The sequence below is a fragment of the Plecotus auritus genome (genome assembly GCF_963455305.1).
Source record: "Plecotus auritus genome assembly, chromosome: 9".
Taxonomy (NCBI): Eukaryota; Metazoa; Chordata; class Mammalia; order Chiroptera; family Vespertilionidae; genus Plecotus; species Plecotus auritus.
Genome location: NC_137783.1, coordinates 109521424 through 109547484, shown reverse-complemented (window position 1 = coordinate 109547484; position 26061 = coordinate 109521424). Strand labels below are relative to the sequence as shown.

At 41.6% G+C, this 26061-nt stretch overlaps 1 protein-coding gene across 1 annotated transcript; it reads left to right on the top strand.

Annotated features, from left to right (window-relative positions):
- Positions 1-1973: 1973 nt before the first annotated feature.
- SPCS2 (signal peptidase complex subunit 2) lies at positions 1974-22762 on the top strand. Its single transcript, XM_080641785.1, has 5 exons — positions 1974-2124; positions 10289-10372; positions 10959-11119; positions 15371-15505; positions 21910-22762. The coding sequence occupies exons 1-5, from the start codon at positions 2014-2016 to the stop codon at positions 22094-22096; spliced, it is 678 nt and encodes a 225-aa protein (XP_080497911.1). The 5' UTR covers positions 1974-2013; the 3' UTR covers positions 22097-22762.
- Positions 22763-26061: the final 3299 nt, after the last annotated feature.

Here is a 26061-nt window from a genome sequence, read left to right as displayed (position 1 = left end):
AAAGAAAAATCACACAAGTGATGCAATGTAATAGAGCATATGTGATAACTCTGGGTCGCTAGAATGGGAATTCTACGAGAGTAGGAAACAGATCTGTCTCGATCCCCCTGTATCCCTTAGTATAGTTCTGGGCAATGTTGCTGCTCAAAAAATTTTGTGGAAAAAAATGTGAATTAGTAAAAATCTAGAATACTATTACACCCTAAAATTAGCAGAGCAGCAGAGGGAGCATACCATGCGTTTTGATGTTAAAAAACACCTGGCTTCTAAATCAGGTTCTGATACATGCTATGTGGCCTTGGGTATTTCCTCACCTGACAGGGCTGTTAGGGGACAAAACGGATGTAATGAAGGTGTGGCACAAGTGACACACACACACACACACACAATGGAGTATTACTCAGCAATAAAAAAGAATGAGCTCTCTTCTTCAGAGCTCCGTACAGAGGAGGCAGCCATTTCCTATTCTGCCTCATGGCAGCTCTCAGACCCCTCATGAAACCCAAGATCAATCATCAAGAAGAGGACCAAGAAGCTCATCTATCACCAGTCGGGCAGATATGTCAAAATTAAGTGGACTGGTAGACACCCAGAGGCATGGACAATAGGGTGCACAGGAGATTTAAGGGCCAGACCTTGATGTCCAACACTGGTTATAGGAGCAACAAGAGAACAGAGCCCATGCTGCCCAGTGGCTGTTGAGAGTTACTGGCCCACAGTGTCAAGGAGCTTGGAGTGCTGCTGACGTCCAACAAATCTTACTTTGCGGAGACTGTTCCCAACGTTTCCTCTCACAACTGCAAAGCCATTGTGGAAAGAGCGGCCCCGCTGGCCACCAGGGTCACCAGTCCCAAAGCCAGGCTGCACAGAGAAGAAAATGAATAGACAGCTTATGAGCACATTGTATTTGAGTTTAATAAAACCATAAAATTCTTCCATCTGGCATTTAAAACATATATATATATATGTTTTAAAGATTTAATTCTTTATTTTATTATATATATATGTATATATATATATATATACATATATATATACATATATATATATATAATAAAATAAAGAATTAAATCTTGCCATTTGCGACACGAATGGACCTAGATGCTAAATCAGAGAAAGATACCGTATGACTTCACTTACGTGTGTAATCTAAAAAAAACCACAAAAACGAACAAAACAAAAACAGATTCATAGAGATCGAACTGATGGCTGCCAGAGGGGAGGGGTTAAGGGGATAGGTGAAAAAGGTGAAGGGGAATATAGTCAATAATATTGTGATAACTTGGCACAGTGACAGATGATTACCAGACTGTATGGTGATCACATTGTAAAGTAAGTAAATGTCGAATCACTATATTATACGCCGGAAACTAATATACTAGTATATATCAGCTATGCTTACATAGGAAAATAAGTAACTGCACACAGGACACTGTCTGGCAGACAGTAGTCAGTGAATGAGTTTTCTATAATTCTCTGACAGTACACACGAAAACATTACTAATGGCTAAGAGGACGGTCGCCAGGGAGAATAACTGGTGCTAACAGACCTAGAAAAAGATGAAGAACGAGCTTCCGCCCGCCCTTTGGAAACACTGCATTTGGGACAGGGGAGGCTAACCCCTCACGCAAACTAAGTTTCAAGCCGCACCGGCCTCCGGCGTCGCTTCCGCCTCCGAGGCGTTCGAGGGGGTGACCTCCCGGTCAGGCGGGATGCGCGCCTGCGAGTTTCACGGGGATCTCGGAGCCGCTCCACGGTGGCGCCTGCCACTACCTTCTCTGCTCCTTAGTAACCGCGACGCGGCGGCTAGCCCTCTGGGCAGCAACCGGCAGCCGGCGCTTCTAACTACTACAAATCCCAGCAAGCCCCGCGGCCACTTTTGAGGGCAACCTCGCGTCAGCCAGCTGCGAACTACGGATCCCGATGGGCTCCGCGCGGCACGTCACGCCGTGGGCTTCAGCCAATCGGCTTCGGACAAGTAGAAGTGGGAGGGAGACGCCTAGGCAGACAAGATGGCTGCGGCTGGACAGGGCGGGAGATCTGGTGGTGGCGGAGGCAGTAGTGGGGCTGGCGGTGGCTCTAGCTGCGGGACAGGCAGTGGCCGCAGCGGCTTGTTGGATAAGGTGAGGACACAGTTCTGGGGGACAGTCCAGGCCAGCGGAGGCCTGGGAGGCGGCGAGCCAGCCTTCCCATCCCCGCCCCCCTTTTCTTCAGAGGTTTCTCGGGGGAGTACTGGTCTGGCACACCATGGGAACCCTACGGGCGCTTACAGCCCGCTCTCTCCAGACCCGGGCTCTTTCCTCTTCAGGTCTACTTTCCTTCTCGGAAGTGGTCCTGGTCCTTAATGCTGGTCACCACAGCTTCTTAGGATAACCTGATTATTTCCACGTTTCTCCGCGGCCGTCGCTTTTCCTCGGTGGTGTGGGGCTCCTGTTCAATGTGCCCATTTCACCGATGGGGAAAACTGAAGCCCGAAAGAATGAAAGCATCTGCTGGAAGTCGATAGTCCCTAAACTCCCCACCACGACTCCCACCCTTGCGTATCGCTAAGGATTCAAGTTTCTAGGCGTTTTATCACAGATACCCTGAATACTGAACTTAATTGAGTATTGACTGCCCCGGCTGGACCGACAGGAAGCCTTTAAGAATTATTTTTTCTCTCGCCATCTTCACCACCCCCCCGCCCCACCCCCCAATTTCCTCTTCTTTCTGCCTCCAAGTGCCCTAGGACCTATGAATCGAATTCGCGAGTTTGCTGCTTGTTCGTGCTTTGCCTCTTTTCCCCTCCGCCCAGCCACGTTTTAAAAAAACTACGGCCCTAGCAACAAGGGTTGAAAAGAAAAGAAAAAAAAAAAAAGGGAAAACTCTGTTCTTGGGTTGTTCCTTCTTGTCCTTTCCATAGCATAGCATCTTGGAAGAAAAAATTGCATAGAGATCTGCGTCCTAGTACTGGTTCTGCCTCCAATTAATTAGTTGTGTGACCTTGAAATATGCTTATTCTTCCTATGTATTTCCTCATCTGTGAAAGGAGGGTTTAATAGCCTTAAGGTTCCTTTTAGTTCTGTCACTGTATGGCCCTGGGCCAGTTGGATGAGAAATGTTAAGCATGGGTCTTTAATATAGTAAGTAGTCAGTATTTTTTACTTTAATTGAAAACAGCTTTCAGACTTCCTTGTGCCTTACACATGGTAGGTGCTGAAGAAATTAATACATATCCAATCGAGGGGTCCTGATCTTTTTGCTTCTCTTTTGGTGTCATCGGATTTGAATTACATAATTCTCACACTCTGAACTCTTCTTAAGGGACAGAATGTGTTCTGGGGGTTGGGTTCAGAGCACATTGCTCTGAAACATGTGAAAATGTTGGGAATTGATGGTCATTTTCATACACAAATCCTGCCTTCCTGCTGGGTGAGCACCTTACTGCCTGTGTTCATCCTATTGACTGCTTTTGCCTTTCCCTCTATTTGGATTACCATCAGCAAACATTAAGCATGGGCATTCTGCTAAGGTAGTGATTACTGAAAAGTATATGGCATCATTGTGTTATTGAAAGAACCTGGATTGGGGGGTCATAAGATTTGGGCTTTGAAGTAGCTACTTTCAGACTGTATGAATGTTTTGTTAACCTCACTAAGCCTCCTTTTCTTCATCTGAAGTGTTAGGGGTTTTGGGAGAATCAAATGAGATGATATGTATTAACGATCTCTATAACCTATAGTGTCTAATACAAATGTGTGATGGCATAGGAATAAATCAAGAATCCTATTGTCAGAAAGTACTCAGTATTGCTGAGTATAGGACATGGGATCCCCAGAATATTAAACAAGTTTTTGGTGTATTTAGTTGTGTACTTTTTACAGAAGTTCAAATGAGAGAGAGAAAATGATCCCTGAGATCTAATTGATAAGGGGTAAGGCCCCAGGGGATGACCTCTTGTCTGAAGTGTAGCTGGGACTTTATTTGGGGGGAGAGTGAGGGAAGGCATATACCAGTTAATGTCCTTGAGCAAAGGTACACAGATGGTGCCTGATGTTTCTTAGGTAGTGAGTTGATTGGACAGTTCTGTAAGAAACCTGTAGTGACAGGATTGAAGAGGGCATGGGCCCTAGCTGGTTTGGCTTAGTGGATAGAGTGTCAGCCTGCAGCCTGAAGGGTCCCGGGTTCGATTCCGGCCAAGGGCACATGCCTGGGTTGCGGGCTCGATCTCCAGTAGAGGGCGTGCAGGAGGCAGCCAGTCAATGACTCTCTCTTACTGATGTTTCAGTCTTTCTCCCTCTCCCTTCCTCTCTGAAATCAGTACAAATAAATAAATAAATAAATAAGAGGGCATGGATTGCTTGAAGTAGGAGCAGGAAGCTGTTGAAAGTTTTTGAGACTAAAGTGCGTTTAGGAAAATTATTCTGATGGTTTGGAGAGGTAAAAATTAAAAGCCTTCTAGTAAGGCCTTATACCATAGTAGTTTATAGGGTTTAATGTAAAATGAAAGACAAGTTTAAGTTCTAGTGCAGCATGTTAAAAGCTGCATGGCTTTGGATAAGTTACTTGATATTCCTGAACTTAAATTTTCTTATGTAAATATTGTGGATGCTCATCCTCCTATATAATAAAAGCCTATATGCAAATTGTCCCCTTGGGCGGTCATTTGACCGGGAGTTTAACCAGGAGACCCCAGGAGTTCCACTCCTTGCTATGATGTGCACTGACCACCAGGGAGCGGCAGAGAACATAGCTGGTGTCGGTGATGCTCTGCGACCTCTCGCTGGCTACCTGGGGGTGGGGTGATGGGGACAGAGGTGTGGTGAGGATGCGGGGTGTCTACCGAGCTCGCTCTCACTCCCCCTGCTACCCTCCCCCAGGACGCCAGGGCTCATGTGCCGGGGAAGCCCCATGCTCAGGTGCCAGGGACCTGTGAGGAGCCCGCCCCGCACTGGAGCGGCCTCTGGTCTCTTCTGGGTGAGCCAGGCAGCAGCCACCAGGACTGCAGGGCCAGTTGGGCTCCTGTGGGTTTGCGCAGGAGCCTGTCTGGGAAGCAGGCCGGGAGAGAGCGCACTGCCCACCTGGCTTCCGTGTGGCACCGCTGGGTGGCCCAGAGGCCCACACTGCGCCCCAGCCTGCATCTCTCATGGGGACTTGGGCACCATGACTCAGGCGGAGGGGGGCACGCAGGGAACGGGGGCCCAGGTGCTGCCCAGGGCCCAGAGTTCAGCTGGGACCTGCCCTTCCACGCCAGATGCTTGCGCTTCGATCACCGGCCAGGCCTAGGGACCTCACCCGTGCATGAATTTTTTGCACCAGGCCTCTAGTACAGTGGTCAGCAAACTGCGGCTCGAGCCGCGATTTGCCGCTCTGTTGACTAATGAGTTTGCTGACCACTGCTCTAGTATATACATATTATAGGCTTCTTGTAAATATTAAATTGTATAATATTGGTAAATGTTCCTTGTAAAAGGCTATAAAAATAGAATGACAAGGTGAGAACCCCCAACTTGAATAACAGAAGTAGGCGAAAATAGACAAAGGAACACTTGGCAGAATTAACCAAGAAATGAGATAGAAATAAGTCAGGAGCTGTTTAGGCACTTTTGGAAAACTTTTCTGCCGTACATTGAGTTATTCCCCTTCTGAATTCTCTAGCATTCATGGCACATGGGAATGAAAAAATAAGTCAGGAGCTGTTTGGGTACTTCCTTTTGGAAAACTTCATTGCTGCCTTACATTGAGCTGTTCCCCTTCTGAATTCTCTAGCATTTATGGCACATGGGTATTAAGCCGTCACTTAATGTGACATACTGTCTTGTATTGTTATACCAATTTGTATTTGTCCATTTTCCCATGAGTGGTTCTAGAGTAAGTACTTGCAGTAGTGAATTAAACAGAGAAAAAACTTCAGATCTGCCACTTCAGTCTTCAGAAACAGTCTTAGAAGATGGTGCCTCAACTTGTCTGAAAGCTGAGGGTACTGTGGAAGAGAACATAGGAAAAAATATTCTCAATGGAACAAGATCTGAATGAATAGAGAAACTTTTGCTCTGTGGGAATGAGAGGCTTACAGTATCTTTGATTTGTCTTGATTTTTTTGGAGGGTTTTTATTTTATATCCTCCAGCTGTAATTTCACTTGCCATAAACAAATGTAATAAAGCGTTTCAAGGGTACTTATAGCTTTCCCTAGGCAGATGTGAATTTCTGTTCCAGAGAAAATGACTTTAAGAACAAAACACTTCTAGTTTCCTGGTCTTAAAAATAGGTGTGCAAATATAATCTAAACTCCATCACAGAATAACTTAGATCATTGCAAAAAGTTATTTTGCCCAAAATACACCAAAGCATTTTGTTCTACCTAGCAGACTATAAAGAAAAGTTGCTTGCTTAATTTGTTTTGACTGTTAAAATTAATTTGTTGTATTAAATCATTCTTTCCAGAAACTAAACCCTTTTCTGTCTCCTGACTGGATTTGTTTTGGCTATTAAACTGTGGTATTAAACCATGCTTTCTAGAAGCTATATCTAGACCCTTTTAACCTCATAGCTGGACTTCTGTCTCTTGGTTGGAATATCAGCTTAATCTTAAAAGTCCAGCTTTTGTATCTTAGTAATTGAGAACACAAGCTCTGGAGCCAGGCCATCTGTCTTTGAATCCTGCCTGCCACTTACCAGGTATGTTCTTGGGCAAGTTAGTAAATCTGTTTATATCCGTTTCTTCATCTGCAAAGTGGGGATGATTATAGCATTTACCTTAAAAGGTGGTGTCTGGCACATAGTAAGTACTCAACAAAATACATGTAGCTACTGCTAACTAGCAGTTATTCTGGGTATATTCATTTTCTTAAAATATTTTTCATAACATGATAACTGTCTACATCAGACCCCCTTGGGATCCTGGTTAAAAATACAGATTTCCGAACCTCATTCCGGACCTAAATCCGATTCTCTAGAGGTGGGGCCTGGACATCTGCATGTTTCCACACATACTAGTAGCTATTTATTTCCTCTACATTTTAACAATTCTGGGTTGAGAACTGCTGTCCTAGATGACTTTTTAAATCTCTTCTGGTTCTGACATCTTAAGTTTTTTTTATTTATTAACTATTCTGCTTAATCAATAGTGTTTTCTCTAAAATGCTTGTAATGAAGAGATCTTGAAGCTTATCTGTTCCAACCTCCTCATTTTGTAGACATGGATACAGTTGGAGAGGGGAAAAGAAGCAACTTGCCCAAGACCACACAGTGCGTTAGTGACAATCCAGAACCTGGCTTCCCCAGTTCTCAATCAGTTCTCTTACCTTAGTATGTTGTCTGGAGCAGGCCATGTGCTAGCTAATGTAGTAGTGGAAAGAGCATCTGTTTGAGATTGGAGGACTTGGGCTTAAGCCTTGGCTTAGTCACCTACCAACCATGTTTCCTTTGTTACTCTCAGTGATGGTGTCTGAGTTTGTCAGACTTCTGGATGGTATGCTTGTATCCTGACCCAGCTCTGACAAAGACAATGAACAGTTTTATGGCATTACTGTAAGTGTGTGTGTGCTTAAAGAAGCAAGGTGCTGCCTTGGTCTGTTTTGCTCAGTGGTTAGATCATTGGCCCTCACACACTAAAGGGTCAAGGTTCAATTTCCAGTCAAGGGCACGTACCTGGATTGTGGGTTTTACCCCTGGACCCGGTCAGGGAGGCAACCAATCGATGTGTCTCTCTCCCATCGATCGCTCTCTCTCACCCTCCTGCCTCCCTTTTACTCTCTCTGAAAATAAATGGAAAAAATATCCTCAGGTGAGGATTAAAAACAAAAAAAGAAACAAGGTGCTGGCTTTTTTAACATAGTGTTGCAAACTAAACTTTAATAGTATCTCAAAATTCCTTGTTTTTTACTTCCAATTTAAAAACATTTTTGTGTCAAAGGACACTGTCAAGAAAGTGAAAAGACAATTTATAGAATGAGAAAATATTTGCAAATTATATATCTAATAAGGGTCTAGTGTCGACTATATAATCTAACATAACTCAATAAAAAGACAGCCCAATTTTAAAAAGAATAAGAGATGTGAATAGCTCCACAGAAGATATATAGATGGCCAATAAGCACATGAAAAGAAGCTCAACATATTAGTCATTAGAGAAATTCAAATCAAAACCACAATGAGATACCACTTCACACCCACTAGTCTGACTATAATTTAAAAAATATATATATTGTTGGTGAGGATGTGGAGAAATTGGAACCCTTTTACATTGCTGGTGGGAATGTCACGTGATGCAGCTACTTTGGAAAACAGCGTATTAGTTCCTCAGAAAGTTAAACATAGAGTTAACATATGACTCTGCATATTCCACTTCTAGGTATAAACCCAAAAGAATTGAAAATATAAGTCTTGCATGAAAACATGTATGCAAATTATAATAGCAACATTCTTCACAATAGCCAAAGGGTAGCTGCAATCCAAGTATTCGTTGACAGATGTACTAGTATGTATAAACAAAATATTGTATATCCATGCAATAGAATATTTGGCTATACAAAGGAATGAGGTACTGATACCTATTACAACCTGGATGAACCTTCAATACATTATGTTGAGTGAGAGAAGTCAGTCACAAAAGGCTGCATATTGTATGATTCCATTTAGTATATAAAATGTCTAAAAAGGGCAGCTCCATACAGATAAAAAGTAGATGAGTGGTTGCTAGGGCTGGAGGGAGGCTGGGAGGGGAGTGACTGCTTATGGGTATGAGGTTTCTTTTTTGGGTGACGAATGTATTCTGAAATTAGATAGTGGTGATAGTTGCACAACCTTGTGAGAATAATTTAAAAAACTACTGGATTGTACATTTTAAAATGGCGAGTTTTATAGAATGTGAATTGTATTTTAATTTAAACTTTTTAAAAATCTTTATAGTGCTTACTGAGTAACCTATGAAGCTTCAAATTATTAATATTTATTATTATTAACTGTTTATTCACCGTTTTGTAGTTCAGTGATATCACAGAAGTTAACAACTTCCATTTGCCCAGGTCCCTTTTTTGGCTATTGTCTGCACCATTTCTCGCTATGGCCTCCCTCTTGTGAAATCTCAATAGTAGTTTTTCATATTACTCAACCTTTCAGTAGTATTTGACTCATTGATCACTTCGTTCTTGACATGCTTTCTTTATGTGGCTTCAAGAACACTTCTTGCTCTTGGTTTTCTCCCACCTTCACTGGTCTCTCTATCATTTATTTATTTTTTGTTTATTTATTTAGTCTTCTTCCTGGCCTGTAAATATTGGCAATTCTCAGGCCCTCTTCTCTATCTACACTCATTTCAAAGAGATACCCAGTGTCATGGCTTAAATGTAATCTGTAAGTTGATGACTTCCACATTAATATTTCCAACCTGGACCTCTCCTCTGAGCCCTAGACTTATATATCCAACTGCCTACTTGCCATCTCCGCTTAAATGGTCTAATATATATTTCTATTTTGTATATGATAAATATATAATAATTACTGCTATAAATACTGCTACATTTATAGCCTTGAATATTATTTCATGTCGATGTGGATATGGAAAAATGTCCAGAAGTGGAAACTTGAATCCAAGGTGCTAAATTGTCTTCTATAGGTGTTGTAACATTTTGAATTTCTGCCAACAATGTGTGAGAGAATCACTTGCCTCTAATTAGCACAGTATTTGGTAACCTTTCTCAGCCTCTGCAGATGAGGGAAATTGAAGCAGGGTTTGTCCAAAAGTCACAACTCACTGGTGATATAACTTGGTTTTTAATTCAAAATGTTCTTTCCAACAGATTACACTGGATTTGCTGTTTTCCTATAGTTAAGACATGCTGGTAAAACATAAAAGTTGTTTGCTGACGAAGATACTAGTATATTAAAGGAGACCTTTCTCATTTTATTAGTGTCTGAAAGTTCATAGATATATATTTTCTGAATTTTGTGGTCACAAATGAAAGGATAACCAAGTGGAGATCTTTTCTGTGCTCACATTTGGGTAGAACAGGAATGGGATATGTTAGTTCACACTGTAGTCTCCGTAGCCCATGTAAGTGTTCTGGTTTTGGGCTTATAGATTTTTGACTTCTCAGCATGGAGACTTGCAACATCCTGAGCACCACCTGATTCTAGTGACCCTAGTCTCCTTCACCTTCATTTCTAAGTGTTCTGTCTTCTAGATGTCCAACATCGGAAGAGAAAGAGTAAATGGTACTATACTTACGAAAGTCCTTAAGGAAGTAGTTCATTTTACTTTCAATAAGATGCCATATTTCTTGATGTACAACTCTTTATTTTACAGTGGAAGATTGATGATAAGCCTGTAAAAATTGACAAATGGGATGGATCAGCTGTGAAAAATTCTTTGGATGATTCTGCCAAAAAGGTACTTTCTTGAGGTGGGGGTCTATTAGTGTGTGTACAGCTGATGGCTCATCTGCAAGATCTTTTTCTTCTGTCACTTGGAATGACCTTAATTTTCCCGTGTTAGGAATTGAGCCAGAAAGCATTTTCTAAAATCCTTACAGTGTATGTGGGGGAGCGTGTGTAAAAATACAAATGTTAGTTACCTAACGCCCCTCTTCAAGTTCTCTAACATTTCAATTTCAGAAAGCTATTAATCTGTTGTTTTTAGGTTAATTAGTTAAGAGCCAAGCAGGTTGAGGGAATATAACACTTTCATCCATGATTGGTCATCTCTCTAATTAAAAAGGGAAAATAAAATTTTAGTTTCATTCCAGAGAATAAGTTGAGGATTTTAAAAAATGTATGAGAAGTTGATGAACTTTTTCGCTGGGATCTATTATAAACAGCTTGAGTCCTTTTGCTTGGAACGATAAAATTCTGATTAGAAAGAACTACTTGGTAATTTATATGATTCCAATATAGCTTTTATCATGGAAATTAAGAATAAAAGCAGATTCTAGGAAGGAAGCATTCCTGTTAGCTTGATTCCTTGTTCTTCTCACTAGGTACTTCTGGAAAAGTACAAGTATGTGGAGAATTTTGGTCTAATTGACGGTCGCCTCACCATCTGTACCATCTCCTGTTTCTTTGCCATAGTGGCTTTGATTTGGGATTATATGCACCCTTTTCCAGAGTCCAAGCCTGTTTTGGCGTTGTGCGTCATATCATATCCTTTATTTATACTCAGGTTTGTTTTCTAGTGACTATTTTAAAATCTTTACTGTTAACCTCCCTGTTTCCTACAAAAGACAAACTTTGATCTGGGGGTCTGCCAATGTTAGAATTTAATATTATCAGCTATGGGAATCTATAAATTTATCTAGTAATTATCACTGACATTTTAGATTTGATATGTTTTATTTTGTCTTTAACTAGATGCCCGGTGCATTGAAATTCATGCACTGAAGGGGGGATCCCTCAGCTCGGCCTGCCCCCTCTCACAGTCTGGGAGCCCTCAAGGGCGGGAGGCGACCTGGCAATCAGGGGAAGGCGACGCCCCATCACACCTCTGCTGCTGCCACTGCTGGCAGCGCAAGCCTCGGCCGGCCCTGGTTACCTGAGCCTTGGGCAGCCCTGGGCGGCTGGGCAGCTGTCATCTGAAGCTTGCCTGTGCCTTGGGCCGGCCCTGGGCGGCTGGGCAGCTGACATCTGAGGCTTGCCTACATCTCGAGCCGGCCCTGGGGGGCTGGGGGGCTGAGGAGACTGGGGGCCTCCGGAGGCAGGCGTGCGGAGCAGCCGGGCCCACCTGGGGACGGGCCCGGCCTTGCCGCGCTCCTGCCATCCGGCAGGGCTGAGGGGACTGGGTGCCGCCATCTTGTGGCTGTGGGTGCCATCATCTTTGAGGGCGTGACTATCAATTAACATATTCCCTCTTTATTGGCTGTGGGCGCCGCCATCTTTGTGACGACGTGAGGGTCAATTAGCCTATTCCCTCTTTATTAGATAGGATTCTGTTTAGTTATTAATAGAGGTCATAATCCAAGTGTGAGCACCTGATAGCAAAACACAATGATGACTAGCTCTTCTTATTTCTAGTCTAGAACTTCTCCCATTAGACCAGGTTGCTTCAAGCCACTCATTCCAGGATATTAGGAAAGGATCAGATTTTGAAGGTTAGATCTGTGTCAGGTTTCCTTGAAGCTGAGAGGCTGGACTGGGAGTTACTGAGCATGAGGTATATAGGTGGGGTTTGTGTAACCATGGAAATAACCTATTGTGGAACTAGAGAAACCTAGGTTTGAAATCCAGGTTGTTTTGTGATCTTTTGCTAATAAGAACTCCTTTTTGGAACTGTTTGAATGTTACTTATTTGTGAATATGGGTAATGTATACTCAGAATTATCATTTTGGTAGGCAGTTTACTTTTCTTTTTTTTTTTTTAATTTAATCTTTATTGTTCAGATTATTACAATTGTTCCTCTTTTTTCCCCCCATAGCTCCCCTCCACCTGGTTCCCACCCCACCCTCTGCCCTTACCTCCCCCCACCCCCAGCACTGTCCTCATCCATAGGTGTACGATTTTTGTCTAGTCTCTTCCCGTACCTCCCACACCCCTTTCCCCCGGAGAATTGTCAGTCCACTCCCTTTCTATGCCCCTGATTCTATTATATTCACTAGTTTATTCTGTTCATCAGATTTTTTATTCACTTGATTTTTAGATTCACTTGTTGATAGACATGTATTTGTTGTTCATAATTTTTATCTTTACCTTTTTCTATTTCTTCCTCTTCTTAAAGAATACCTTTCAGCATTTCATATAATACTGGTTTGGTGGTGATGAACTCCTTTAGCTTTTTCTTATCTGTGAAGCTCTTTATCTGCCCTTCGATTCTGAATGATAGCTTTGCTGGGTAGAGTAATCTTGGTTGTAGGTTCTTGCTATTCATCACTTTGAATATTTCTTGCCACTCCCATCTTGCCACTCCCAACTATTTCTCAATAGTTTCTGTTGAGAAATCAGCTGACAATCGTATGGGTGCTCCCTTGTAGGTAATTAACTGTTTTTCTCTTGCTGATTTTAATATTCTCTCTTTGTCTTTTGCTCTTGGCATTTTAATTATGATGTGTCTTGGTGTGGTCCTCTTTGGATTCCTTTTGTTTGGGGTTCTGTGCACTTCCTGGACTTGTAAATCTATTTCTTTCACCAGGTGGGGGAAGTTTTCAGTCATTATTTCTTCAAATAGGTTTTCAGTATCTTGCTCTCTCTCTTCTTCTGGCACCCCCATAATTCGGATGTTGGTATGCTTGAGGTTGTCCCAGAGGCTCCTTACACTATCTTCATATTTTTGGATTCTTTTTTTCTTTTTGCTTTTCCAGCTGAGTGTTTTTTGCTTCTTTGTATTTCAACTCTTTGACTTGATTCTTGTGGTCCTCTAGTCTGCTGTTAGGTCTCTGTATAATATTTTTTATTTCAGTCAGTGTATGTTTAATTTCTAGTTGGTCCTTTTTCATATCCTCGAGGGTCTCGCTAAATTTATCGGCCTTTTCTAGGAAATTCTTGAAAAACCTTATAACCTTGGTTTTGAACTCTATATCCAGTTGTTTGTTTTCCTCCATTTCTTTCATTTGTGATCTGTTTCTTTGTCTCCACATTTTCACTACTTCCCTGAGTTGGTAGAGTAGCTTTGTGTGGTAGGTGTCCTCTAGGGCACAGTGGCTCAGCCTCTCCAGTTACCTGAGGTGGATACTCTTGGTGAACCCCTTTGTGGACTGTGTGCACAGCCTTGTTGTAGTTAAGTCTTGATTGTTGTTGGTATCACTGGGAGGAATTGACCTCCAGGCCAATTGGCTGTGAGGATCAGCAGAGTCTATGCTGGGAGAACTTCTGTGCTGGAGACACTCTTATGAGACAAGACTTGCAAAATTGCAAAAGCCTCTGTGCTCAGCTTGGATGGGGCGGAGTTTCAGGACAGAGCAGACAGCCTTGGTTTCCCATCAGCCCTGCCCTATGAGGCCCCTGGGTCTCAGTGTCCCTTGGTAATCGCTGTAAGCACCTCTGAGAGAAAGCCGCCCTCGAGTTTCGCCTGCTGCCAGACAGTCCAGTTTCTCCCCGAATGAGTTGGGGTTCCCAGAAACTTGCCTGGAACTGGAGTTCAGCACAGTCGGGAGCGTCCTTCTCCCTCCTGCTTTAGAAAGCCAGCCGCGCACTCAGCCTTCTGTGCATTCAGCAGTCAGTCCTCTCTGTGCGCGCGCGCCTCCAGACCTCTGCCTTCTGCAGCTCCTGAGTCTCAGTGTGCTTTCTCTTTTCCTGACAGTCCAGATTCCCCCCGAATGAGTCTGGTTTCCCAGCGTTTTGCCCGGGACTGGAGTTCAGTGTAGTCGGGAGCTTCCTTCTCCCTCCTGCTTTAGAAAGCCAGCCACACACTCAGCCACCCGTGCACACAGCCGCCCGTCCTCTCTGCATGCGAGTCTCCGTACCTCAGCCTTTTGCAGCTCCTCTGAGTCTCAATGTGCTTTCCTCTTTTCTTCTAGTTGTAGAATTCCACTCAGCCAGCTTTCCTGTGGTTCTGGATGGTGTCCGTTTTGTCTTTTAGTTGTAGTTTTGATATTGTTGTGCGAGGCAGCAGTTTAGATGTTTACCTATGCCGCCATCTTGGTTTCTCTGGCAGTTTACTTTTCTTAACAGTGTTACCACAATCTGAAATATTTCTAGAATCTTCACTTCGGGAATTTCTCTTCAAAGGTATTTTGCAAACCATTTAATAAATCAGGTTCTGGTCAAAAATGGTATTATCCAAATTGATCCCAAATCATAGTCCCCAGACATGGCATCTACAAATCATCCCATTATGAAATTTTTCACTATACTTCCTGCCTCTCACCGTCATAAAATTTAAATTATACAGTGTATACAAAGCTCTTATGCCAATTTCTGGCACATAATAGGTTCTCAAAATAGTAGTTAATACTGTCAAAAACTGAATGTAATAAGTTCCATGTATATGAAGTAATTATTCTATAGTAAACTACTCTAAAGTCACTTATCTTCTTTTTTAATGCCTCATGAAATTGGTTGAGTTCCGTTAAGTTCACTGTGATTATTAGTTTTGTATTTTATAGAGAAATAAGCACAAGTCTTGACAAATTAGGTAAAGGGATCTTTTTATACCTGTTATCATTGAACAGAAAAGATAAGACCTGGTTTATGCCCTTCCCTTTTGAAGTTCCCCTTTGAACAGAAAAGATAAGAGCTGGTTTTCTTTCTTCCCTTTCTAAGTTCCCCTTTGAAGTATTCTAACCTGAGAGCCTTGCTTCTCTTGGTACATAAACACAAGGATGAAAATGTAATGGCTAAATATTCAGGGTTTTTACAGCAAGACAGAACTCTTTAGTAGTTTTTGTAGCCCTTGCTTGTTAATATGTGTTAGTTCTCTTTTGTGAATATGTTTGTGTGTTTTCCCCTTAACCTTATTCGAACCTATTTTGTGATGATGGGGATCCTGACTATTTATACCTCATATAAGGAGAAGAGCATCTTTCTCGTGGCCCACAGGAAAGATCCTACAGGGATGGATCCTGATGATATTTGGCAACTGTCCTCCAGTCTCAAAAGGTATGACTATCCTCACAGATTCTTAAATCCTGGTGGCTTTTCCCTGGGTGTTGAGTCATTATCAGCAACGGACTATTGTATGCCTACTCTATGCAGATCATACTAGTCATGTAAAATGAAGAAAGGATTATGAATGATCTATAAAGTTTTTCTTAGCATTGCAGTTCTGATGTTGCATTATCACAGATATGCTCTGAGGATAAACTCTGGGAAAAAGTACTTTGGTGGAGAATGAAGAATGATTCTCTTTTTTCCTGTGGCTAATTAACTGAGTCAATTAGGGTACAGAATTATAAAGGCCAAAGGTGTAATGTCACTTATCTTTGAAGAATCCTATTAGTTTCCATTTCTTCTTTGCAATCAGGAATCTCTGAAACAATGTGCCAGGCAACTCAGAGAAGGACAATTCAGTCTGTTTCTGACCAGCAGTAGGTATAACTTTGTCCAGCTGACAACTGAGATCTTTCTCGGTATCTAGAATAGGGTTCAATTTCCAGCTCATCTATTTCCAGCTGTGTGACTTCTGGTATGTCATGTAAACTATGAGCTTTAGGAGGGTCAAAAATGACTTGTAGAGTTGTTCAGAAGATGAGATACTAGTTATAATAATAGCAAATTTCTATTGAGCATGTAGTGGTTATTGTGCTAAGTGCATTATCTCATGTAAACCTTAGAACAACTCCTTTTTAAAATAACACAGGCCCAAAGAGTTCGGTTAATTCTTTCAAGGTCATATAGCTCAAAAGTGAATTCTAGCAGGTATTCCAGCCCACGCCTGAGCCAAGAATTCATGCTCCTTTTTTTAAGATTTTTTACTTTATTTTTTTAGAGATGAAGGAGGGGTGGGGGAAGAAACATCAATGTGAGAGCAGAACATCGATTGGCTACTTCCTGCACGCCCCCTACCAGGGATCGAATCACAACCCAGGCATGTGCCCTGACCGGGAATCAAACTGGGAACCTTTCGGTGCACAGGGTAATGTCCAACCAACTGAGCCACATCAGCCAGGGTAGAATTCATGCTCTTAGTCATAATCCTAAAAACATGGTACAGTTTCTAGCATATAGTAGGCTCTCAAATTACAAGTACAGTTATTCACAAATAGAAGGTAAGTACAGCATCATTGTAAAAAAGCTTCTCATTACCGACTTGTTGAGATGCCTGTGAGGAGAAGCAGACCTTCCTTCTGATGTTGCAGCTGCATTCTTATCTCCCCCTGGCAGGGCTCACTGAAACATAGCTGCAGAATTCTAGACCCTAATGTCATCTTGATTTCATTATTTTCATTCTGACTTGTGTTTTTTAAGCAGCTTTATTGAAATATAATTCACATATCATACAATTTACCCATTTAAAGTGTATACAGTTCAATGGTTGCTAGTGTATGTACAGATATTTGCAGTTGTCACCAAAATCAATTTTAGAACATTTTCATCACCTCACAAAGAAAGCCTATACCCTATCCTCCCATTCCCCACAACCTTAAGTAACCACTATTGTACTTTCTGTCACTATAGACTTTCTTGTTTTGGATATTTCATATGAATGAATTTTATAACATGTGTTTTCTTTTGTGACAAGCTTCTTTCACTTAGCCTAATGTTCTCAAGGTTCATCTGTGGTGTAGCATGTGTAGCATGTGTCAATATTTCATTCCTTTTTATGCTGAATAATGTCCCACGGCATGTATAAATTGCATTTTGCTTACCCATTTATTAGTGGACATTTGAGTTGTTTCCATCTTTTGGCTGTCATGAATAATGGTACTCTAAACATTTGTGTACATTTTTGTGTGGACATGCATTTTCCTTTCTTAGGTAATATAACTAGGAGAGGAATTAATTGTTGGATCCAATTTTAACTCTTTTAAAATTGGTTGAGGAAATGACAGATTGTTTTTCAAAACAGCTGCACCATTTTACAATTCCACTAGCATTGTATAAGGGTTCTGATTTTTCCATATTCCCTGCTGAATTTTACCAACTGCCACATTATTGGTGCCTGTGGAGAGGAAATAATGCCACCTCTTTTCCTTCTGATTGCAGTTAAATATAGACCCACTTCTCTTTTCTTGAAGAAAGCTTCTGGTTCATTGGCACTCTCTCTAACATAGCTCTTTCCAGAAATCTTAGTGGATGATTATTCTAGTACTTCAGCCTCTCAGTTTTACTTTCTGTTTTCTGATTATCTTGTTTTCTACCAAGTCTTTTTTTTTTCCCCCAGAGAGGGAGAGAGAGAATCATTGATTAGCTGTCCCCTGCATGCTCCACACTGGGGATCGAGCCCGCTACCCAGGCATATGCCCTGACTGGGAATTGAATTGCGACTTCCTGGTTCATAGGTTGATGCTCAACCACTGAGCTATGCCAGCTCATCTCTACCAAGTCTTAAGCACTTATTTCCCTTGTCATATACTAGACCTAGCTATTACTGATAGGTAAGTACCTTCAATAATTTCAGTTTTAAGTATGCCACTCTCTGGCCACTGCTTCGTAGTCTATCTTCTTGTAGTTCTCTTGTCCTAACAGTTCTTCAGCTCCATTGGCTTCCCTTGAGCCTGCCACCTTTTCACTTCACTGTCCCTCTTCCCCTCACTTTCTCCTTACCCATCTTAGGTTCCATGGCATTTCCATAGTCCAGTTACTCTCTCACTATCTAGAGCAGTGGTTCTCAACCTTCCTAATGCCGCGACCTTTTGATACAGTTCCTCATGTTCTGGTGACCCCCAACCATAAAATTATTTTCGTTGCTACTTCATAACTGTAATTTTGCTACTGTTATGAATCATAATGTAAATATCTGTGTTTTCCAATGGTCTTAGGCTCTACAGCAGCGGTTCTCAACCTGTGGTTCGCGACTGCTAGCAGGGTCACCCAAGACCATCGGAAAACAGAGATATTTACATTACGATTCATAACAGTAGCAAAATTACAGTTATGAAGTAGCAACGAAAATAATTTTATGGTTGGGGGTCACCAGAACAGGAGAACTGTATTAAAAGGTCACGGCATTAGGAAGGTTGAGAATCACTGGTCTAGAGGATCTTTCATACCTTCTCTATCTTCGAACCTCCTTCTCTCCTCCTGAACCTTTACTCTCAGCCTCTTTGTTCCTGAGAAGATAGAAGCAACCGGAAGTCTCGCATCATTACCTGCTCATCATATTCTGCCTTTCTAAGTTCTTGTCTGATGCTGCCTCTCCATTTGCCCACTAGATTCTTACCCCTTCTCATTGACTTGATGTTTCTCCTTCTGCTGAATTATTCTTTCTAACATACAAACACGCTGTAATTTCTCCCAACTAAAAAAGTTGTTTGCTTTGTCCTTATTCTTCTCGCACATTGTTCTCATTTCTCTGTCCCCTTTTCTTTTTCTCCCATTATCTTCTGATCTGCTCCTCTTCACTTCTCTTTCCTCATTGCACTTGACCTATCAGCAGCATTTGACACAGTGGATCACTCTCTCCTTGTTACACTTTCTTTTTAAAATAGGCTTCTAGGATACCATAATCTTCTAATTTTCTTCTTACCGTAATGTCGGTTTCTTAGTCTTATAATTCTTCATTATTCCCTTTCTCTAAATTTGAGATGCGACCAGTGCTTGTTCCTAGCACCTCTTCTCTATGTTCACTCACTAAGTGTAATCTTACTAGACTTTCAAGACTTTAAATAACATCTATATGATGAAGATCTTTAAATCTGAGTTTTCATCCTAGCCCTCTACTCTGAATTCCAAATGTATCCCAGCTTTCTATTTAACACTGGATCTTAATGAGCATCTCAAAATGAACACATCTAAAACATAACTCTGCTATCCCTCATTTAAACCTGCCTCAATAAGTGGCAACTCCATCCTTCTAATTACTTAGGTCAGAACTCTGGAATCATTTTGACTTCTCTCTCTCAATTCTTCCAACAAATCCTGTCAGCCCTACCTTCTAAATATATTCAGTCTGACCACTTACCATCTCCACTGCTACCATCATCTCTCAATTAGGTTACTGTATTAATATCCTAATGGACCTCTGCAGCTGCTCTCCCTGCCCGTAGTCTATTCCCAGTACAACAGGCAGAGTGATCATTTTAAAACTTAAGGCAGATCAACTCAATCCTCTGCTCAAAACCCTTACTCATAGGAAAAAAAACTAAAATCTTAAGCATAGCTTAGAAATCCATACTAATTTTTTTTTGCACCCCATACACATGCAAACACACCCCTCATCTCTTGTGGCTTTTTTGCCTCCTACTCTATTATGTTCTTTCTTATTGGTCTCTGTTCTTCACACATTCCAGGCATGTTCTTGTCTCAGAACTTTTGCATTTGCTGTTTCCTCTGCCTGGGATAGTCTTTTTTCAGGTAGCTTGTTTTATTACCTTCTTTAGGGCTCTGCTCAGGCATTGTATTTTTTTACTTTATTGTTGGTTTCCTTACACACACTAAAATTCCCAAAGACAGGTTTGTCCTTGTGTTCACTGCTCTATATCCTTAGCATGTAAAACTGCCTGACATGCATAGTTGGGGCTGAATAAAATATTTATTGAATTAGTGATTATTTCTGAAATGCATTAGATCACAGCTCATCAGATCATGTTCTGCCATCAAAGCCATGGAACTGCCAATGGAACTGGATCCAAAAGTCCAAATATTGGTGTGATATCAGCAGTAGTTAGAGCTTGAAAAAAAAAGTCTTCACTCCTAGCTCTCCAGGTGTGACAAATAACAGGCTAGATGACAGTTATTAAGTTATGATTTTTTTTTTCAGCACTGGTTAATGATAGGCACTTTTAACCATGACAATGATCCTGAAAAGTAGGTGGTAGTTTTCCTATTTTAAATACATAGAAACAGGCTAAAACAACTGCTTCCTTTAAAGGTAATACCAGCCTGACAATCCATTGAATCTGCCCTAATTAAATGGAGGCAGAAACAGATGGGAATAGGGGAAGAATGTCAGCCCGCCAGAGGTTGATGTTATAAACCTTTTTGAATGGATGGAGATAGTAAAGGCCAAGATTCCTTAAGGTGTAGCTAAGGAATCTCTAGAGTTCATGGAGCAAAAGACATCCCTTGCCTAGCATTAGGCTAGAACATGGAGCTAGATTGATTACACCAGTGGTTGGCAAACCGCGGCTCACAAGCCGCGGTTTGCCACTCTGTTGACTAATGAGTTTGCTGACCACTGTCATATACTACCCTTTACCTCTTTGCACACAATATGCCACAATTGCCTAATCCTCACAGCTTCCAACTACACGGTAACATTTAGTCTAGCCCAGTTGTCGGCAAACTCATTAGTCAACAGAGCGGCAAACCGCGGCTCGTGAGCTGCATGTGGCTCACGAGCCGCGGTTTGCCGACCACTGGATTACATGGTCTAAGGACTGAGCAGCCTGGAATTGGGGAGCATCTGTGAAAACAAAGGTTCTTCATTTACTTATAAAAATGTGATTGCCCAGCAAGTGCCAAGCTAAGAATAGAATACAAAAAAGACAAACATTTTGCCCTCAAGAATCTTTGAGTCCAGTGAAGAATAGAAAAGAAAAAAAAGAATACAAATACATAAACATTATTTCTATAGGTAATTTTATTGATAGCATGGGAGCCTATCATTGAACTTGGCATATGATAGGCACTCAGTATTTGACTATTGATTGATGGTGCTGTGCGAGACAAAGGGGAGACATATGACCTAATTTGGGAAGGCTTTCTTAGAGACGTTTAAGACCTGATATTAACGAACTAGAGGCCCGGTGCATTACATTTGTGCACTGGGGGGCGGGGTGTCCGCTCAGTCTGGCCTGCGCCCTCTCGGGGAGCAGGCCTAAGCCAGCTGGCAGACATCCCCCGAGGGGTCCTTAGCGCTGCCTTGGAGGCGGGAGAGGTTCCCACCACCACCACTGTGCTCACCACCCTTGAACCCGGCTTCTGGCTGAGCGGTGCTCCCCCTGTGGGAACGCACTGATCACCAGGGGCAGCTCCTGTGTTGAGCGTCTGCCCCCTGGTGATCAGTGCATGTCATAGCGACCGGTCTTTCCACTGTTCAGTCGATTTGCATATTAGCCTTTTATTATATAGGATGGGAACCAGTCAGTTGAGATTGGAGAGAAGTGGCTACTAGGAAGACCCGTCTAGCATAACAAGTAACAAAGTCCAGAGGTGAGAGAAGACGTTCCATATGGCTTAACAGTTTATGACAAGAAGGATAAAGGACGTACACAGTAATTAAATCAGAGACACAAAGCAACGCCTATGAATCAGCATTTGTATCTTGAAGGCAGTTTTTTGAGAGAAGTCTTTGTGTAGGCTTCTCACCTCTATTCTTCAAAATATTTGGTGCTCTGCTATTACTGGGTGAATCCCTTCCTTTGGTTTTTTATGGTTGTTGATTTATTGTTTTTGCTTAGGTTTGATGACAAATACACTCTGAAGCTGACCTTCATCAGTGGAAGAACAAAGCAGCAACGGGAAGCTGAGTTCACCAGGTCCATTGCTAAGTTTTTTGACCACAGCGGGACACTGGTCATGGATGCATATGAGCCTGAAATATCAAGACTTCATGACAGTCTTGCCACAGAAAGAAAAATAAAATAGCCAATTCTAAAAGCAGCCATCTTTTTGCAAGATTATGCAAAATTATGGGGTGAGAAGGAAAGAAGCAATGTAAAAAATGTTAAATGTTACTGTTTTGTCCTGAAATTTAGTCCATTCTGGATAAATAGGATTTTCTATCTGAGATATGAGAAATTATAGCTCTGATATCTAGCTGTAGCTTCCTTGGTCTGCTGACTACACTGTTTTCATTTGCTTTTCTGGAGAAGCATTTTTGCTAAAAACTGAACAGACTTTCTCCTTCATATCTAGCAGAATAGTATAGCTTTGTGCCATGCAGCGTATTAAGACTCAGTTTTTAAAATTGTCAATCTGTTGTTAATTCCTGTTTCAATAGCTGTTTTAATTGTATCCTTAATTCAGGATACAATTACTTGTATACATCTTCACATGCCATTTTTTGTGGTGTGTATATATCTGACAAGGCGAATTGGGAAAAAACCCCAGCTTTTTAATTTGTTTAAAATAGACCCTCTGCCTGTTACATTTTGTGTGCTTTTAACCGATTAAAGAAGCCAATGACATTTTTAGTTTTATATTGTCTATGCTTTTCACTAGTATATCCCTGTTGATTTGCTGATTTGTGTCCTTTATTAACTGCCATTTTCTAAAATTTTTTTCAATAAAAAGAAAGAAGATATGAAAAAATGGAGTTCTTATGGTTAGTTTTGATGGAAGGAACAGAACAGCAAGTGTTAACAGTCCTACTCTACCGTAGGTTTCTTACATTCTAGGCTGTTTTATTGGCCAGAGACCCCTAAGAACCTGTAGTGAGGAACTGGTAGCTTTCCAGTGATAACAATGACATTCAGTACTTACCTTGTCAGGTAGTGTACATGTATTAACTCAGTAATGCTCACAACCACCCTAAGAAGTAGGTATTATTATTATTATCCCCATTTTATAGCTTGAGGGAACTGAGACACAAAAGTTAGTGATAGAAGTGGGATTTAAACCTGGGTGGTCTGGCTCCAAAATTGTGAACATCTTCTTTTCCAATATTTTCCTACTGTGGTAGAGAAGAACTGAGCACTTGCCTAGATCCTGTGAGCTATTAGGATATTGTCCCTCTATCCTTACAAAAGTATAATTCTCGCTGAACCTAGTACCTAAAACCATATTCACTTTATAAAACATCACGCTTATCACATTTTGCTCTTTGACTTGGGAATGTTGCCCCCTATCTAGTGTCACACCGAGGGGGTGTGGAACATCAACAGGTGGGAGTTTTTTTCCTGTCAAGCTGGGTAAGTCATGTGATTCTCTCAGCTTCTAGGGCCCTTCACCCCCACAACCCTTTTTAGATGATAGTTCTATTCTGTAAGCTATTCTGTCAGCTTTTGAAAGAGTGTAATTGGATAGTTGTATTTTCACAATGAAGGAGTTAGAGTTACTGTTAGACACAGGGGTCCCAAGACTTGTGTTTGTAGATAGGTAATAACCCTCTCCAAGATGATTTCTTGGAGTCTTGCATACTTGGATATACTTTTTTCTTTACATATATAAACATGTTATTTTCACTTTTTTAAAAACTTTTACTTTTTATTGAAGGAAATGAGAAAATTACAGAGACAATGCGTGATACTTGTTAAGGAAGAATGGCAGCTATTGGTTTGTCTCATAGCCAACCCCATCCTATATTCTATCATGTCAACCTTAGATCCATTTAGAGACAAGAGTAAATGTCTCAAAATTTTTTTGCAGTGGGCCTTGGTGCTGTAAGGGAGCTTTGACCCTTTAGGGGAGAGTTCCCTTTGACAGACTCTTCTGGGAACCATTGATGAGTATTGAATAATACTCTGCCTGGATTTGGTTTATAATGCTATTGAAGGTGATCCACTGAAGAATGAGAAACTGCTGGGAGAGGCAATCTGTCACTAGCCCTGAGTATCCACTTCGAAGACTAGAGTGTCAAAACAGACACTCTTCTTCAGGACCACAAACTAGAATTATTGCTATTAATTGAACTGTCTGGGTCACTCATGTAGATGCCCTCCGTGGGGGCCATTATTTGATGAGACCAACTGGAATCAAGCTGCTGCTGATGGAACCTGTACTACTCAGATTGCCACCATTGTTGCCTGGATCCATCATACCAGATGTGGCATTACACCCACCATAGTAGCCTAGGCACAAAGTAAAACGCTTACGTTTCTGATGCAGGAGCTACTGCTGCATGCCAGACTGTGACTCCTTTCAAAAGTCCTGTTTGTCTAGCCTTGAGTGAAACCACATAGCATAGGGCATGGGCGTCACCCACTCTTGGCTGTTTGACTATATCAGACCTCTGGCTCCCTCTGGGGGTTATCCGTAGTACCTCACCACTGTTGACATGTTTTTCAGGTTAGTGTTGCTTTTCTAGTTCAGTCAACTCCAACCACACTATTTTGATCTTCAAACTAATCTGTCTCATGTTTTTGGTTATCTTGACCACATGCAGTCAGACAGTGGTGCAACTGTTATAACAAAAGCCACTTAATGGTGGGCTGTCAGTCAAGGTATTTGATGGACCTTAACTCTTCCATCCATAGGAATTTAGTATTGTTGACTGTTGGAACAGCTTATTTAAAAAATGTACTCAGAAGATTTCTGACTCTCCCTCTCTAATCTCATCCTGATCATTACATTTTAGTAAGGCAGTTTGGTCACTAAATATAGCTGTCCACTGAAAGCAATACTTCCTCTTGACTGCTATGTTAGAGTTCTCTGAAGAAACAGAACAAATAGGATATGTGTGTGCGTATATAAGATGTATTATAAGGAATGGGCTCATGATTATGGAGTTGGAGAAGTCCCATGATTTGCTTTTGTAAGCTGGAGAACTAGGAGACCCAATGATACTGTTCCAGTCTGAGTCAGAAGGCCTGCAAACCAGGAGTAAGTTCTAGTCCAGAAGCAGAGGACTGATGTCCTAGCTTGCAAAAAGGCAGAGTGAATTCTACCTTACCCTGACTTTGGTTCTGTTCTGGCCTCCAACAGATTGGATAAAAGCCCACCAACATTTCGTAGGGAAGTCTGCTTTACTGAGAGCACTGATTCAAATCTCATCCGGAAACATTCTCAGACATATCCAGAATAATGCTTAACCAAATATTTGGGGGTCTCGTGTTCCAGTCAAGTTAAGATATAGAATTAATTATAGTTGCTTACTGAGTAATGATCAGAATGAGGGATTGGGGAGAGTTGTATAGATTTATTTTGAAAATTCAGTATTCTAATGCCCTGACTGCTGCTGGGTATGTTTTCTTTGCCCTAATAGCGTCCCCAGGCCAATCTGGTTGCCACACCCTTCAGGTGGCACCTTAGCCAAAAGGAGGCCTTAAGTATTCACATTTAATTCTGGTTTAGCCACCTGGATTCTTTTGTTGGTTTGACATGGCTGTAGATATAACATTTGAAAAAAGAGTCACCCCTGAAGCCTGCCTCTCAGAGGAGAATGGCATAGTAAAACTCCCCCAAACTGTTGTAAGTTCCCTAAACTTGACTGATTACTGGTTTTGCCATCCCCACTAGGTGACTGACCGCAATTTGATAGCCATTTCCTTTAATCTACTGAGACGTCTATTGGAAAATCAGTACTTTCAGCTAGCTCCTTATACTTCCATGCACAACATGTCACAACTTCAAGAACCTCCCACCTCCCTTGTAGTTATTAGTCATCCTATGGGGAGGACAAATGCCACCTGGCTGGTTGTGTAGGCATGTAGGAAGGTTGAACTAATTGCCATTAGGCAGTCTTTCCAAAATAAGGACTGGTTTCAATTATTCTAAGTGAACTGAGAGCTCTAAGGCCTACCAGGTGGCCATGAGGCCACATTAGGGACACTGTCAACCTGTATTCCCTGAGAGATGTAGGTCCCATTTGGGAGGCCCCAACAATTGTAAACAGGGCATCATATATGCCCCCAGGATATCCCTGTGTGGAAGCCAGGCACAAATGTGCCTTT